This window comes from Lytechinus pictus, chromosome 3 (genome assembly GCF_037042905.1).
Source record: "Lytechinus pictus isolate F3 Inbred chromosome 3, Lp3.0, whole genome shotgun sequence".
In the NCBI taxonomy this organism is placed as follows: Eukaryota; Metazoa; Echinodermata; class Echinoidea; order Temnopleuroida; family Toxopneustidae; genus Lytechinus; species Lytechinus pictus.
The window spans coordinates 42282890-42302096 of record NC_087247.1 but is presented as its reverse complement, the minus strand read 5'-3'; the positions used below and the strand labels follow the sequence as shown (position 1 = coordinate 42302096).

The window sequence follows — 19207 nt, the reverse complement described above, 5'->3', positions numbered from 1 at the left end:
AGTTGAACTAAATTTTACTATAAAAACCACACTTTCAAACATAAAATGCTGTACTCGTAAATAATATGCCGACTGATTAACATTGTCAAATGAGGAGGATTTCATACAATATCAATAAACTTATTTTTTTACCATTTTGAAGAATCTTTTATAGTTGAAACCACAAAAATCACACTGCCTGATGAAAATTTATAACATGTAACAAAACTATGTACAGGCCAACTACCATGCACTTATTGGTACAATCTATATAGAAATATCACTAGTAGGCCTAATTGTGTTCAGATATGTTTTGTATCAGGATTACCTTTGTCATTTTTGAGAACATTGCAAGCAATTTAAGAAATTTGCTACTCTATAAATTGTTTTAGAGTAAAGTTGCGCACAGAGATAGCTTTATGCCTAAAAATGACAACGTGTCCAAATTTCATAAAATTTCATGATTCATCCATACTTTAATTATTGATAATATCATTCATTGATTTATATTTATCTTCAATTGTGGGTAATGGTATTCTTAAATCATATTCTCAATCGCTTCATGATCTTGCACGATTTCGTCAATTTTGTCGTGAAATGGTCAAATGTGGTGAAAAAAAATAATAACTGCCTATGGATAAGGATTCGCCCACAGATAAAAACAATAAAATGAAATAAAGTAGTCCAATTAGACCAATGTTTAGAAATAAGATTTGTCAGTCAAATTAGAAAAATGGCCAGATAAATATTTAGTCGGTTGGTTCTACATTACTATTATCGTGACCTAAATGCATATTTTAAATAATCTAGATTGCATGAACTAAGGACACGAGTAAAATTTATATTCAACATTAGTAACAATAATGTAGAGCAATTTATCATAATCATACATGCTATTGCAATAGAACTCTTGAATTTCATTTGAATTCAAAGGATATTGCGATCACGTGAAGGAGATTAGAAGAAACAATATTCACGCCAACGAAAATGAATGGACAGACTTTTTTCTTCAATATGATGATACAAAATATTTCTTTCGAGTAACATGTTGACTGGATAGTGGAATATGCTTCAATCCGTGAAATATTGACCTTTTTAAAACATGAGAACAGAACGCAAACCAAAATTATTAAGTAAGCACACCGATTAAGTAGCACACCATTTATCTGTAAAATATTCATATTTTATATCATAATTGCTGTTGAATATCACTCTTCAAAATACTCGGAGCTTTATTATATTACATTTGGTCGCCTAGTTAATCAGCATGAAAATTATCTACAAGATCATAAAAAAGTATGAAGGCTTCGTCTTTTTCATCAAAGTTTTCAATCCACTTTAACTCTCAAAATGACTTATAAAGCTTTTCCCTTTCGACTAAAGAAATTTGACGCATAATCATCTGCTTTTAGTGATATTGCAAGTTAATTATGACACAAACACAGGAAACGAGAATTAATGGGAAATGTAGTAAAAGTCATTGGTGGTGATCTCGGATGGGACACGAGGAAACCCCTCGGATTTCGAATTTTATAAAAAAAAAAAAAAAAAAAAAAAAACGGCGCAACTGTAGAATCCTTTCAATATTGTATACTCCTATCATCATGATCATATAATAGAAGGAAAATCTTTTGTTTTGATCAAATAAAAATGAAATATCCAGTGTGGCCTATTTGCCTTCCTACCGCTAATTCATTAAATTTCATTTTAAATTTATTCCTGAAAAAATGTATGATTATTCTTAGAATACTCCTTCCTTTAAAAATAGAAAAATTAATGTACCCGTTACCCGGTATAGGAAGAAATTCAACGAATGCTCGAGCGCCCGATCAAAGTAGCCGTGCAAAAACACTGGTAATGATAACATTATCATGTTAAGCAGGGACCTCTGGGTGGTCTGAAGTGGCTACCTCGGGTTAAGTATGACATTGTTATTGTTATTATTATTCTTATTATCATTATTCTTCTTCTTATTATCATTATTATTATTATTATAACTATTTTTATATGTCTGTCTATTGTAACAGGCCTACGTAAAATCTTTTATCAGGATTTTTAAAGATAAAATTGCCCAAGTACAATCCACGTGACTATGAACCAAAATACAGGAGGATGAATTCTGAAAATTTAAAACAGTTTCCAGAGGCTTTTCGACAACAGTCAAAGTTAAGAAGGTGATTTATGGATTCAAAGACAGGCATTATCATGGTAATTCTTTGTAGAAATAGACGTACAAATAGGTGCTTTGTGGAAGTTGTCCCCCTCCCCAGCTTCCACAACCGAGAGAATTAACAAAAAACGATAAAAGGGTAAAGCGTAAATTATTAAATTCATTTCGCTATATTATAATGAGAGTTATATTCTAAAAATGTCATTTTTCGCTTACTATCTCACGCAACTATTCAGAAATCTTCTGATTCGCCGCTTTCTGTCCCCTCGTTAACAATTATTATTTTGTACCCTACAATAGCGCATGTAAAACTAAATTACAATATTATATCGTGTAATTGAAAACTATCGAAGAACCTTAAAATATGGATTCCATTTTAATCATGTTGCCATTAGAGTGTAATTATTCGCTTAATTTTAACAGCTTTTAGTCAAGAATGGCAAATGTACTAAACTGGAAGCATTATTTAATTCTCATTACATTTTTTCTCTTTCTTAAAAAAGTGCATTTAATTTCTACTATGCAGTATTATAGAGAAATTGCAGAAGCGTATCATTCACGAGAGACGGTACCTGTATCTTCTCTCATAATGTCAACATCTAAGTAACCACCGACGATGTTAACTCATGTTTTCTGTATCCTTGCAAGATTATAATAAAGCTGCAGTCTCAATTCCACCCAATTGATTAAAATGAAAATGACTGACGTATTCACGATAATATTTGGTGCATTAGGCGTTAGACATCAGAGTAATGATAATGATAATAAACGAAGCACGATAACAACCACACGATATAATTTAGGAAGATAGGATCATCAAAGCAAAAAAGAGTAATCGTTCAAGAAAGTAATGTACAAATCCTCTGGCAAATTCAATCTGATCATGCTCTGCATGTAACTGTAATATACAGGTATATAAGATTTTAGATTCTTGCTTGCAAGAATACCAATCAAAATAGAAGTGTCTCTCACTTACTGATTTGCATACAGTGTATGACCAAAATAACTATTTTCAAATTTTCGAACATTTTCAAGAGAATTTTGTAATATTCTCGCAATCCTCTCGCCTTCTTCCCCTGATTCTATGCCTCTTTCTCCTCTCTCACACGCACAAACAAACGTACACACACCCATCCACACACACCCACAGACATCCTTGCACCCCCGCATGCACACACACACCCTCACACCATTATGAACACACACGCATTCGCCTTCCTCTCAATTTTCCTGACTCAATATGCTCTCATTGTAAACAATATTATTCTCAACAATATACGTTCCCCTTTTCATGCATTATTGATTAAGAAATCACCGATAATAATTTCGTTAATGTTCTCGTTAGAAGCAACATCTGACAGAATAAATAAAAGCCAAGTCCTTAAACATGTTTTGTCCGTGTCAATAAATGCTCCTTTTAAAAAAAATTATCAAATCACTTTGTCCTTCCATCACCGTTCATTGCAGAATGAATCATCGTCATCAATCATCATTCAGTCCTTTATTTTTGTTCCATGAGTTCAAAAGTCGATTTAGAAATTTTCTTTGTGGAAACTGAAGTTAAATTTCTCGCAGCTCTTCTTGATGACCTTTGCTAAAGTTGGAGAACCGCAGAAGAATACCTGGACTTTTCCTTTCTTCTCTCGAGCAATCTGTGTGAAAATCTGTCCAGAGAAAAAAAGGAAGAAAATAAGAAATAATGTTGCCTAAATATGTTACACAAAGAACTGCCGAAGGTGGCATAAAGTGAAAGAAGATAGCAATAGGAGAATACAGTTCCTATACAAAATGGTTTTAAAAAGATAACCAAAATTATCTATCCAAAAGGAGAGTGTGAAAGAGAGAGAGAGAGAGAGAGAGTGAGAGTGAGAGTGAGAGAGAAAGAGAAAGAGAGAGAGAGAGAGATGGAAAGGGGGGAGCGGGTGCTGATATATCAACGCAAGATTTTAACCAACAATTCATAGATATTTCCACCTATACGAATCAATCAATCATTGTTTAGACCTTATTGTTATTTTGCAATTACTTTCGTTTGTATAAGCAGATAAGCAATAAATCAATCTCAAACAGAAATAAATCAGTTTAGATTGTTACTTTTGTTGCTTGTATTACTTTAATCAGATTATTTATCGCGCTTTACATGCTGCCCTTTCGCTTAGCTTCATAAAATTAATTAGTTTTATCAATTATACAGTAAAGTGGCGCCATGCGATATTAGTCACGATAGCACTAATTTATTAGATGAATTTCATTTCAATGGAATGCCAAAACTGACCATTCACACTGCCTAAATGTCAACACCAGCGATTTCTTTTATCATCAAACTGTTTTTGGATATAGTTCAACCTCTATGTATTATTGGTAGGCATATTCATTATCATCCATTGTTAAATTTATCGATAGAATATCAAGTTGATGAATATGAAGGTGTCGTGATTAGGCGGTTTCACACTTGACCCTCAATCTGTGTGTTGGATCAACAAGATTTACCTATTTGGTTGGATGTTATCCGGCACTACATTATTTGGCATACGTTTCTTCATTTGCCAGTCTTAATCCAGGTGTTAAACAGTTACCTATATACTAGTCCAGGATAGGCCTCATAGACAAGGGGTCGAACCTTGTTTTTTTAGATATACAATGTTTTTTGAAGGTTTCTTGTCAATTCGAGGGTGCTGATTCCGAATCTGAATGATGCCACTCTTGTAACCTTGAGCATTTTCCGCAAATTGGCAAAATCCAATATGGCCGCCAAAATATGCAAATTACCCATGAAAATCATAAAATTGCCAACACATTAGCTATAAAATGCATGTAGTTGTTGTGCAGAAGTGAAATACTAATTGGAAAAGCGATATTTGACAAAATATTTATTTTATTGATATTCAAAATGGCCGCCATAACCCCTGTATACTTTATTATGTAGAATATGAATGGGGAAAATATTTTTTCAAACAAGAGCACTATTATTGCATGTGATTGTGACCTGCGAGTGGACTACTGTCTGAAAACATGACTATTAACAAAACTATGTCATTTGTATACTATCTAATGTGATAAATGCTGTATTATGATATTCAAAATGGCTGTCATAGACCCCTTATACTGTGTACAATATATAAAAGGGGACAAATAATTTTCACAACCTTTGAATTTGTTTGACTTTAAAATGCCAATAACTGCGAAATATTGGTGTAACACTGTCTGACAACAAGGATTTCTAACGAAGCATATCATTTCCCTTGCAATTTCGGTAATTATGCTGCATGTTGACATTCAAAATGGCTGCCATAGGCCCTATCTGTATTATGAACAAAGCGAATGAAGAAACTAATTTTCACAAGAGTAAAAACAATAAAATGAATGTAATTGTAATCTATACGAGTGAAATATTGTCTAAACACATGATTTCTGGCGAAACATATCATTTCATTTTTCATGCATGAGATACATGCTGTATTATAAAATTCAAAATGGCCCCTATGGGCCCTTACAATATTATCTACAATGTAAATGGGGACAGATACTTTTGAAAGAATTAGGATTTGCCTGACTATGAAATCCATATAATTATGTTGTATAAGGAAAATATTGTTTGAAAACGTGATTTTTTAAATGAAATATAACATTTCCTCTCCCATAGGTGATAAATACTGTATTTTGACTTTCAAAACGGCCGCACAAGCCCCTACAAATTCTGTAACATGCGTATAGGGAAACTAATCATCACCAGAATGAGAACCAAAAACGCACGTAACTATGTGATGTATAGGTAAAATTTGGTCTTGAACATGATTTCTGACTAAATACATCACATAATAGTTGAGAAGGTAATAAAGGCCTTACTTTGAAATTCAAATTTGCTGCCATAGCCCAAAGTAGTATGTTCATTGTAACTGGGGACAGATAATTTTGACAAAATTTTTACTATGAAAATGGCTTAATTTTGATGTAAGTGTTAAGTATTGTCTAAACCCAATGATTTCTAACGAAATATATCATTGCTTGCGTCATAAAGGTGATGAATGCAGCCTTTTAAAAATGAAAAATGGTCGCCATAGTCCCTTATCTTAATATGTAAAATTTGAATGGGGAAAGATAATTTCCACAAAGAAACATATTGCAGCCATTTTGAAATTTAAATATAGCATTTATCACCTAAATAACATAAGAAATGATCTATTTGGTTACAAAATCATATTTTCAGACGATATTTCACTCATACATGCAACACCATTTAGTCAAGCAAAGCCAAATTCTGTTAAAATTATATGTTCCCATTCACAAAGTACATAATAGGCCTACCGTTAGGGCCTGTAGCGGCCATTTTGACTTTCAAAATACATTATTTATCACCTACCTGGCAGAATGAATGATATATCTTGTTAGGAATTATATTTTCAGACAATATTTTACTCTTAAATCACAATTATATGCATGTTATGGTGCTGACTCATGTGAAAATTGGTTTCCCAGATCGATTGTACATAATACAGTCAATGTCTTTCGGCGGCCATTTTGAAAGTCAAAATACAATATTTAACACAAATATGAAACCCGAATAATATATTTCGTTGCAAATTATATTTGAAGACAGTATTCCACTAATTTACCACAAAAAATACGTTTTAGTGCTAACCTTGTGATTGTTTTTGTCCTCTCTCACATCGTAGATCATAATTTTAGGGCCTTTGGCGGTCATATTAAATATCAAAATACAGGGTTTATCACATACATGGCATGTTAAATAATAAATTTCGTTTACAATAATGTTTTTAGTCAGTATTCCACTCGTTTATCTCAACAAAATGCATTTTAATGCTCACTCTTGTGATTTTTGTGTGTCACCATTCACATTGTACATAATAGTGTTAGGGCTTTTGAAGGCCATTTTGAATATCAAAATACAGGATTTATCACATAACTGACATAACAAATGATATATATCGTTAGCAATCATGTTTACAGACATTGCTTCACTCATAGATCATAATTACTTGCATTTCAGTGCTCAATTTTGTAAAAATTAATTTTCCCCATTCATATTGTACAGGGGTCTATGATGGCGGCCATTTTGATATCAATAAAATAAATATTTTGACAAAAATCATTTTTTCAGATATTATTTTACTCCGGCAGCACAATTGCATGTACTTTAAAGCCAATGTGTGGACAATTTTATGATTTTCATGGGTAATTTGAATATTTTGGCGGCCATATTGGATTTTGCCAATTTGCAGAAAATGCTCAAGGTTACACGAGTGGCATCATTCAGATTCGGAATCAGCACCCTCGAATTGACAAGAAACCATAAAAAAACATTGTATATATAAAAAAAACAAGGTTCGACCCCTTCTATCCTGGACTATACCTCTTTAGCAGGATGCGAACACCAGTTTTAAAACTATTGTATGGCTGGAATGCGCATTACGAGTGGAACAACGATTAAATGAATCGACCAAGGGTGCGTTTTATTAAAACACTTGACGGACGTTTATACGACAGTTACCAACACTCTAAAAACACTGAGTAAAATTTTATCCAATACTTGGTAGAAAGGGGACATGCATGTTTGCTGGGTATTTTGTTTACCCCATATTGTGGTAAAACATTGCGTAAAATATTGGGTATCTTTTTACCCAACCAACATGCATGTTCCCATTTTATCCAATATTTGGTAAACCTTTTTTTTAGAGTGAAAGAAATAATGCTTCTCATCAAATTAAACTCAATGAAAGTTGTCAAATCTAACGATTTGTCAGACAGCAAATGTTAAGAAAGCACCTCCCAGTGCACACATTATCAATCACACGTTAAAATTGATGAGAAACGCCGTATCAAGCGCTATGCAACAATTCACCAAGATTAATATTTAGTGAAATGTAAAAAATGCCACATAATATTAATTACGCAATACTAATATGCAGTTCGTGTAGCGAAAATTAAATAACCTTGTTCCAGTCTGGTCTTCCTGGCTGTGTCCTGGTCTTAAGTCCAGTGATAAGATCTCGATGTCCTTTCTTGTGCATGATATCTAATGCCATCTGTAGACCAATTCCCTTCATGTCATTTTTGGCCATCGCTGACGTCATGTACATGTGTAGTTCCAGGAACCGATCGAACGGTTCCTGTGCCTGTTCCATTTCAAGTTGTGTGAGAAGGCTGACGAACCACTCGAATGCGTTCTGATTTCGATTGATCCAGATGAAATCCACCTGTCATTAGATAATGGTAGAGAAAATATCCAACACGCGAAATTCAACAGAAGAAAAAAAAGCGTAAATGTTGTGGGCTTCTGTGTTATTTAATGTCATCACATGGATTGGCATTGATTTCCCGACATTCATCTGTATCTGACACTTTTCACCCAAGTATACTGAATGGGTATACCCTTGCAAAAAGGAGTTCCTTAAATGACTTACAACACTAGAGTATTATCAGTAATAGTCATGTAAAGTGCATGAGAAACGTAAGTTTAAATCAATGAGGCGATACCGGCCGAGAAAACTTGAACAAATGCAATATAAAAGATCAACAAACAATCCACCAAACTAGTAGTCAGCATTAAAAGTGTTATATATTATAATATTACGGACCAGTAATGAATTACAATATCTTCCAGTAACCTAGGGAATGATCCATGATTCAACATGAGAGGCGAAAGGACTGGGGAGGTTGGTGCTTAGAGCTCATCGACATTGGAAGCAGTTTCACGTCGAAAATTGTTTTGAGAAGCAAAAGAAAGTAAATAAATAACTGGTGGAAAGCAATTCCAACATTATTAACGAAAACAAATATAAAAATAAGAAAATATTGATTTTTTTCTTGTTTATTTCGGTTTTATGACTGAATTTGTTCCAGAAATAAAGTTTGACCTATCATAAATGGGAAAGTAATAATGTGTTTATTACACTAAAGGAGGATCAGTATTTTTATTCGTTGAACAAAAAATCATGAAAATGTTGTGTGTTTAAAGCCTCTATGCAATTACTAAATAAGCCACGGCCCCGGGACTCCAATTTTTTTAAACTTGGTACCAAAATATATTTAAGACTTAGAAAAAAATAATGAAACTATATCTTCACATATCTGGTGCGACCAGGGAGTTGTCAACATTATGAAAGTTGGCGGGGTTGTTATAGTAACACCTTAGTGAAGTAAGGGGTTAAGAAGATCTTTTAAAATTCCCGCTTGCATTTTTTTCCTTCAGAACATGAGGCGGGGGGGGGGGGGGCCTCCAAATTTCTTAGGATGGGGTTCAGTGCCGAAGCCTTTATATCTGAACTTATTTTCAACGGACATTTTCCCTAGGGTTTACATTTCATTCACAAATGCACCCAAGGTACATTCCTCAGCTCAATAAAACTACAAAGCCATGACCTCTGTTTAATGTTTTAACGCTCAGACATAGAATAATAATCATTGAATTTTGTATCCACTACAGAAAGTATGCAAGGCCTAGCCCCTTCTTCTGGAGTCCAGGAAAGCTGGTTTAATTTGGAAATAATGTACCAAACACACCGTCTCGAGCAATTAACTCGGGCCTAACTAGTACGAAAAGCAAGTTAGGTGTCATGAAATACGTTAAACTTTTTTCTCCTTGTTATTTAATGTACTTCGTATGAAGAATTTAAAAAAAGATGTATTATGTCTTTAATTGTATATATGTCACGGTGCACTCGTCACAAGCACTGCTTACAGAGTTGCTACCTCCACAGTGTTGTTAAATTTTTGAAATTGTATTAATGCTTTTATCTTTGGAATTAAATGTTGAATTGAATTGAATTGAACTAAAAATGGGAGGGTATTGTTTAATGGAATAAAAAATATGAATAGATGGGTCTATACTGTATTGGTCCTTGGTAGACCTAAATGCGATAACTCTCTATACAATGATGTGAGTGTCTTTTGACCCTGTTCATAAAGAACTTACATTTAAGATAACTTCGCTATGTAAATACCATGGTAACCAGGCTCATCAGCCAATCAAAATCAAGGTATCCATAATGGCAAAGTTGCCTTTAACCGTCAGACATTAGAAACGGGAGCCTTATGTGAAAAAACCCTCTTGGGATAATGTTTAGGAAAAAAAAAATCTCCCTGGTTCCTTACTTTCTTGAGTCTCATCATGTCAGTTGGTATGTTTCCTAACCACGTGTGTTGACATATCGGGCATGTCTGTCTGCCTACACGATAACGGTGCATTATAGACTGAAGAATAGATGCAAACGGTGTTACGCCGATGCCAGCTCCGACAAGCACCGCATGTTCTGCTTGGAAGATACCTCTCGTAGCAGTACCATACGGCCCATCGATGAATACCTAAACAGAAAAGTGAAAGTAATTTTGGGGGTATTTTCTCTAAAAGTCAAACCAATTTTATGCTCCAAATAAAATGATCTTAATCCTTCAAACAGTTTGGATTCAAATCTTTTAAATTAGTCCCCTGGACTATAAATCATTAGACACTCATCTACATACATTTGCTTTTCTCCACTCGTATTTATACGAGCAAGTAAACGCTGTTGAGCCAAATTCTTACACTTTTGAATTCCTTGCTTCTTGACGATTATCTTTTAACCAATATAATGAAAGCTGAAAAGTACGGAACTGCAATTAAGTGGTAACTGAATCTGGAGCTTTCAAAATGTCAAATTTTTTGCTTAGCTTATTGCATACACCTTTTTTCTTTATTAGGATATTTTCATCAGTCATTAATGATATGAATAATTCATACAGACGTATAACTACACGAATATTCCAGTTGAATAGTTTGTATTTCTGCGAATTCAACTCTAAATGTTAAAAGTTCAAATGAATCTGACTGACAGATCGATATGACGTGGAATAGTTTGGCACCAAACATGCCCCATTTGGTGTGTGTCCTGATGATCAATTTTTGACAGCCATTTGGAAAAATTAACAAGCGAGGTTTCATCAATTTGTTAAAAAAAATCTTAGGCAATATTATAGAGAACAAAAGAAGATAATTACAACCATCAAATCAAGATTTTTATTGTTATCCAACGACCCCAAAAAAAATATATAACAAAATAAATAAATCGATTTTTCTTTTCACGGGCGATTGGCGGATGAATAAAAGAAAATGTTGATGGAGGGGGAATGCACATTTTGTTAGGTATAAACCACGTATTTGTAGGAAAGTATTCACATGAAATTGCGTAAAATTTACGTTTCATTTGACTTTATTTTGCCCAACAAACATGCTTGTTCTCTTTCATATACCACAGAGTAAACCCTTTTTAAAAGACATTGCAATAAAGGGCACCCTCACCTGTATCTTTTCCTCTCGAAGTGAACTTCTCCAGGACTTGGCACCTTTCATTTCAAATGTGGTCTGACACGCAATAGTCCTGTGCTGGTGTTGCTGTAATGTTTTCATAGAAAAACGTTTATTCTCAGTAATCTGATGGCAAAGTACTTTAACTACACTACTAGACAAATATGACTAGACTAATTATAAAGCGGTCGACTTCGAATCCGTGATAAACACGTAAGTCTCTTAGCAATTCCTGAACTGTGAATCTAAGTGTATGGTGGACAGTTTGGCTAGAGGTGATCAATTCATCAAATCTGAATGCATTGCCATGTCTTTAATTGCAGTTAGTGTAACTGTGATAAATTCATCTGTATTGAATCTGGAACATTGAATAAAGGTAAATTACTTATTAGGACTTCGTAAGCGAAAATGAAGATGGTTTGTATTTGTTTTGAAGTTTGATATATTTTTTCTCCAAAGCCGCCTGTTTTATGTAATTTTCATTCAATTTTAATTCAAAGATAGATAAAAAAGCTATTCAAAGGAGGAATCATAACCTCCGGCCATTTATGTTAATAAGAGATCCTTACATTGTCCTCGCTTTCTTCTCTCTCGACAGAGTAGCCCCGCGGCAGGCCATGAGGAAGGTTCCCGTTAGCACCACGATGGTTGAGGGCAGGTTTAACATCAGCTTCGGCTGCATCGCATTCCATCTCCCTTAGACGAATGAACTCGCCAGCGTGGTTTGTCTCCTCAACTTCCTCCGTTTCCATGGCAACGCGGATGTCTGAGGCACTGCCCAGGAGTAGCTCGGTCTCATCCCGGTTCCTCTTCTGCCGGTCCTCGAAGAATGCATAGAGTCGGTTTGTCCAGTTACCCGCTGATCGAATATGCATTGATATTGTGCCTAGAAAAAAGGTAGTAGGATGAGGAATTCAAACGTTTAACCGAAGTTCGTCATAAATCTAAAAACTCCACAAATACTCACCTAAAACTTATCTCTTATAGGTACTTTTATGGCAATACATACGCACGTGAGGGTAAATGAACGGTCGATTACTTTCAAAATACCTTAAATTTGGGAAAGGGATGTTATGATGACTATATTATTCGATTCCTGGAAACTTTCGGACACGGAATTTCCTATTTAAAATCAATGAAAAGAGTTACCGAATAACCAAATCGGGAATTAAATATATATACCAATATTTATCTACATTAGTTTAATTTCAGTCAATGTATCCATACTATATTAGATTAGCACAATACCATTAAGGTTTGTATATCCAATCGAAAATCAATGTACTCAAATTAAATAGATACCGTATATCAGAGGGTGAAGTTAATAGAATTTATATTAAAATGTGAGTATTTGGTACAAAATGTCAAGATTGGAATAACATTGAGTGCCAAGGTGACCAAGGTATCTCATGAGATTTGAGTAAACTATTAACAGTGCATCATTCCACTTGTACGATATAAATGTTTACTTAAAAAAATAATTTGTGATATTATTCTTTAAGGATGTAAGTTAAATTGCGCTGTTGACAGACTGGGATTCCGGTCAAAAACACAATTCATTTCCGTTAATAAATGAACAAAAATGAACTACAAATAAAAAATCATCTTCCTTTGCGAATGCAGTTAAAATTAATTTCTTGTTCAAAGCTCAAGACAAAAATGTACTAAATTTCGTCAGCAAAATGACATAAAAAGGGTTGATTTAAATCATATTAAAACTGATAAAGCGAAACATGAAATACGCCTGGAGTATTTTTCTTCTTATTTTCATCATGTTTCATCAATATTAAAGGCTCGGTGAGTTGCTCATATTTCTAAGCAAACCAATCAAATCCTATGTATGGGTATCTCATTAATTACTCAATGTGTATTTCTTGTTGAACACGCAAAGAAGCTCATTATTATGTAATACACGTGTTGTATTGCATGTGTTGTTTTAACGAACTTTCAATATTAGTTTGCTTAGAAAGAAAAAAAAAACGTAATTAGATGACAGAGGGAGAAAGATGATATCTGATTTGATTATGGTTTCTTTCTAACAATGAAATTAATCAAAGTCATTCAGATGAAAAATCATGTAGCGTCACATATTGCGATGTAATATAATTTCACCAATTCATTGAACGCCTTTCGCCGATACGATTCTTTCCTATGTATTCGCAACAAAGAAGAACAATGATCGTGATTTTTTTCTTCTTTTATTTGATTAATCAAGGACATCGCACTTTTGAGAAGCTATTTCTGTCGGCGTGTGTGATGTATTGAAGTCGCTTATAAAACATAGACATAAAAAATACCATTCATAAATGGAATTCGATAGACAGATGGATAGATGGTTGGATGGATGAAAGAATGATACAGATATATTGATAAGGTAGATGCAGGTACACAAGATGGAAGAAGAAGAAAAATAATGTTTTTATACATGATAGGCTTTGTATCGAAAAATCCAGCATTAACTTGCGCTGGTATCATTCAGACTGCCCGTTTTCTCTGCTCACTATTTATAAAAAATGTACGAATACAAAAGCAAATGACGTCACAAAATACGTTACTCGTAAAGCCATCTTGTTCCATTCAAATCGCTTGAAACCAATGTTCTCCCAAAATGATGATAACATTGATATTTATATATAGGAATGCACCCTGTGATAATGTCAGAACGATATCGATCATACTTGGGGGATTATACATGATGTTTGTATAGGCAGACATTGAGAACTCGGTTGTAACCAAAACCATCATTTGTCCTGAACGCCATGAATTTTAAAACAATATGCGAGAGTGTACTTAGAAAGCGTCATTGGGCCTGATAGGGTTAATGTGGGTAGCATGGCAGGTGTAATGCAATACACGGTATGAGCCTGTCGATGACGCGACTGTTATTGGTAATGAGGGTGATTTGAGGTGGTAGCAGCTATTTGTAAGATTGATTAATAGGTCATACGATCAACATCGCAAGCCAAGCTCATCAATCAGACCTTTAAAACAACATCCAGGAATGGATTGGAAAAAAATAAAGTCGTCATTTCCTTTTCTTTGGAAAGTAATCCCGAACGAAATACTCCACTAGGAAGATGAACAAAATGAGCCTTTCCCTTGAAGGATCGGAGTAGAATAATTATTGAGCAGCATTTATGCAAACACGTTTGATTAAAGCTCCGTATGTGAAAAGTAATCCATCCCCTCCGGTCAAAATCGAAAGAAGTACATGACTTGACGCATTGACTTTCTCTTGGTTTTTTTCCCACTCACTTTCTCCTCTCAAGATTACATGTATATAAAAGTGTAAAAGTGTGTGGATTGGTTGCTCGTGTAATAGATGAATTCAGTGAATGATTACGATACGACCAATGTCATCGTATTGTTGAATTACAGATTCAACAGCTGCGAGCGCGCCAATATTTCTGCTCCGATCTCTTTCCATCCAGTTTGCTCCAATTTCTAGCATCTGATACGCGCTATTAGGGCAGAGTAATTAAGGATTTCGAGCAGACAGTTCACCCAGGACTCTAGTCCGTCAGTTGGATTTCAACATTGACTTCAGAGCCTCTAGAGTAGAACACTAGAAGAAAAAGTATCCGGTTCAATTGGTACCCATTTCATCGCACATTCATTCTGCCAATTTATTGCTCCGACTCATTTCAAATATAACCCACCTCAAACATTAACAGATAAACGTTTCGGGGGTTTCGTTTAAACAACAAGAAAACCTTTCAAAAAGGTAATTAGAAATTCAAGCCAGCCTTATCTTATTATTTCAATTTCTGCCAACCGATCGATGGCATTAAGAAACCAATTAACAGGTTTTGTTCAAAGCCTTCAGCCTTTATTATTTTTTTTCAAAGTAATCCCGTACTTGCTATAGTCATCGAAAAAATATAGATCGTTCAAGTACATGTATATTCCCATCTCAATGATCTGTTGTACTTACGAAAGGGCGATTAAGAACATTTTTTTTAACCTCTTTAAAAGGAGACTATAAAGCATCTTTCCTTGATTTTCATTCATATCAGGAGACATAATTATTAGACTATATTCCTTAGGATATAGTCATCAGTCGGTTGCAATTTTTCAGAAAATGCTGTAAAAATTTTAAATGGTTGAGAAATCTGAAATTCATCAATACTCAGAAAATCCGAAAACTCCATGATCTATAGTAGATGTGAATGTAGTAATGGATCAAGGTTTTCCAAAAAAAAAAATCAAATTGACTTATTCTTATTTTTTAACTGATTCCAAATGGGTATATTACCAATTGATAATCAGGGTTATCCTGGAAGATCTGGGACAAACGTTGTTATTCAGAGCAAAAAAAATAGCTTCTAGAAGTTTTCTTGGACGAATGGTTACTTGTCCGGAGAAAAGTCACGCCAAAAGCCTTACGCACACACACACGCAGCTATCTTGCTTTTGCTCAGTATAATACGAAGAAATGAAGGCTTCATGCAAACAAATTAGATTACGCCAATTAAGCTCAGTGTATTATTTCTTCACTAGTACCCTTAAAAACTCGTAAGCAAAATCTGTGTGCAAGCTCCCCTCAGGATCGCACTAAATACTATGTTTTTCACTGCCCTGATTCCAGTCATTGAGAATATGCATGGATGGATGGAACGAAACCTAACTAGAAGGATTCTTACATTTCGCCTAGGGGCTCAGCCGAGTCAGGTATATGATTTCCCTTCAACTCTCAAGTGTTATAGCACTTTGGGTATGGTAAACCACGGAGTGAAAGGCGTATTGAGGGCGCTCAGGGAAATCAGAAGGGTCAAAATGGTCACGTCAAAGTGCTTTCATAGACAATAAAAAGTTTTATATTCAAATCGTAGGGCATTTACTTTTACTCAGATTTATGATGTACGACAACTATTTAAAGAGCAAGTAAAATGGATAAAGATATAGTCACACATCAGATGAGATAATCTTGGTAAAAAAAAGATCATTATTAAGATGGACATGTGAAATGGCAATCAATTTAATCGACGAAATATACGGAAAATCTGTCAAAATATGTCGGGAGTAACTGAGGTCTAACTGGAGTCACTGGAGTCCTAACAATGTAGTCTATTTTCACACAAACATCGTGGTAGTGAATGTGAATACACCCTATACCATAACTCTTGGAGTGCTTCAATAACTGGCATTGTATTTGTCTCTATTCTCAATATATCCATGATAGGAAAATATTTTGGCAGACATTCTGCCACCTGCAGAGTCAAAAAAATTGATCAACTCTTTACAGTATTAAGTCGATTCAGCGGCTATCCCCCTAAAAATCGTTGAAATGTAGCCCCAAAGTGTGCTTTTCAAACAGTCTTTAATAAAGAAGATAATGTTGATGGGCTCTAAAATTGTTTTATTTACCCTATTGATTTTTGGGGTCGTTGATGATAAAATTGGAACAAAAACGTTGATCTTGAAGACAGTGGAGGCACATTGTGGTGACAAAAAATAAAGAATAATGTACGTTCCTAAAGCGAGGGAACCCAAAAATTCGACATTTCAAAATACCTTATACATGTATAAAAAAAAAAATATTTTTAAAAAGTTTTGGGATGATGAGCCCCTCTTCACCCTCCCTGTGAATACCTTGTTGTTCTGGTGCACTGCTGATGGTGAATGGATGCCACTCATATTGAGCAATCTGAGGAATATTGATGAATATATAATCACCAGCTTTATAATGAAATCGATTCGGTCTCGTCAATGCAAGATGCGTTACCTGAAAAAATAAAGGAAATAGAATAAACTGTTCAGTATAAAACAATCCTGGACTGTACGTATGAAGCAACAATTATCAGTTTCGATGTCGATAAATTTCTGATTTGCCCCTACCTGCCAACCTGAACCCACGTAACAATTATGTTGCTGTAATTGATCAATCCAATCCCCCTCCAACACCCTTTCCTGCTCGAAGGCTTCGCTCCCTCGCCGAGAATCTCGCGCTGTCACATAATTAAAACCATGCAAAAGTGTTCTGGCGCGCCTGATCTCAACTCGGAAGATGTCAAGTTCGGGATGGGGATCAAGTGTAGCTTAAGAGATATAATGTAAAAATTGAATTGAATAAGGTATTTAATGAAATTAAATCCTGGGTCTTTTTATTTTTCATAATTACTGATGCTCGGGATAACCGATAACTGATGCTCGTGTACTAGCTATACATCAGCTTAGGTAAAAAACAGGGCATCCTTGAAGAGACTTTAAATATCAGGGAAATATCTTAAGGTTAGGGAAAGGAACGAAAAAAGGTCGTAATGTAATTAATAATTTCATTTTCATAATTATTATTAAAAGATTGGTATACACAACTAAAAAAATATGTGTCAGTTCGATCTATTTTTTTTCATTCCTGGCGTGTATCAGAATAGAAATTATTTCTTGAAACAGAAAAGAAAATTGTAAATATCTTTGTAAATCTATTTATTCTCTCCCTCTCTCCCTTCCCCTCTCTCTCTTTGTTTCCTCCCGTTTCTTTTTCCCTGACGTTTTAGTATTATTGTGTATGGTCGCTGTAATTCGATACAGGTGATGCCACGAATAGTTCAAATGTGAAATTCCAAAAAAAAGCTTTATTTTTTATTATTTGTCTTTTACAAAGTTATTCCAATCACCTGATTTAAATATACATATGATTCTTGTCATGTGCATTTCTATAATTGATTGTTAAAGTTTTTAAGTTAGTTTTACTTTGGGGGCCAGGGGACATTAACCTGTTAAGCTGTTCTCCCCTGGCCCTCAGCAGAAATATGATACGGTTGTGTTACACTGTGAAAACGCTAATAAAATGTAAAGCAACGCTGTTTAAGCCCGTCACTCTAACAACTATTGTTTAGAATTTTAAACAATATTTTTTCAAAAGTTTAAGAAATTGTTTAAATGTTTAAAAAATAGTTGTTAGAGTGACTGGCTTCAACAGCGTTGCTTAACATTCATTTTTTAACAACGTTTTTTACAATGTATGTTCTTTAATTTGTATTCCTTTGTATTTGATTATTTGTATCAATGTTTAATATATTTATGTGTATTATGAAACGTGAGCCAGAATATGATGTTTATACAACATTTGATTTTGTGCATGACAATTAATAAATTCAATTCATACAACAGATTCTAAAAATCAACACTCGAAACATTAGTGACATAGTATATCATTTCATTGTAGACTTCACAATGTATACTCTTTTTACGTCATACTTATTTCAATATATGGTGTTCCCCAAAGAATATACTCATAAAAGACATACATTAACGTGATAGTGCATTACTATTAATAGAGCTGGCAGTCCATTCGCATCACTACTCTAACACACTCTCACTATTTGTTTAAATTTTCTTTGAAACAATCCCTCGGGAGTAATAATACAAAGCATAATCAAATCTATTCAGATTGGTATATTTTAAAGTTATCATATCAATGTGTACTGTAGCCATGAGATAAAGATTTCAAAAATGTTGTATCATCTCTTGAGTTTAAATAGCTTCCAAAATTACTATCTGAATTCCATACTTTGAAGTATATACCTTCCTTTCCCGATTATTCTTCATTTTATGTAAAAACCTCTTTATTTTGTGTCCTATATTGTGTGTTTATAAACTAAAATATTTCCGGTGCAAATACCAAATTTATTTTTCCCTTAATATTATTGCTTTTGTTAACTACGGTGTCGTATAATGCGTTATCATACAAAATAGGCCTAGTCATATGTTCTTGTATATACTGCTTTATTGAAAGTGAACAAAAATGAACGAAA

The 19207-nt window shown here is 34.2% G+C and overlaps 1 protein-coding gene across 1 annotated transcript in view; it reads right to left on the bottom strand.

Moving 5' to 3' along the window:
- Positions 1-1984: 1984 nt before the first annotated feature.
- LOC129255599 (NADPH oxidase 5-like) overlaps positions 1985-19207 on the bottom strand; it is a 36224-nt gene continuing 19001 nt past the window's right edge. Inside the window, exons 5-10 of the mRNA XM_054893943.2 lie at positions 17043-17175; positions 12020-12336; positions 11445-11537; positions 10262-10471; positions 8101-8364; positions 1985-3813 (exon numbers count right to left, since the gene is read on the bottom strand). Of these exons, the coding sequence (XP_054749918.2) occupies positions 3682-3813; positions 8101-8364; positions 10262-10471; positions 11445-11537; positions 12020-12336; positions 17043-17175 (1149 nt within the window). The 3' untranslated portion in view covers positions 1985-3681. The remainder of the gene's footprint in view (positions 3814-8100; positions 8365-10261; positions 10472-11444; positions 11538-12019; positions 12337-17042; positions 17176-19207) is intronic.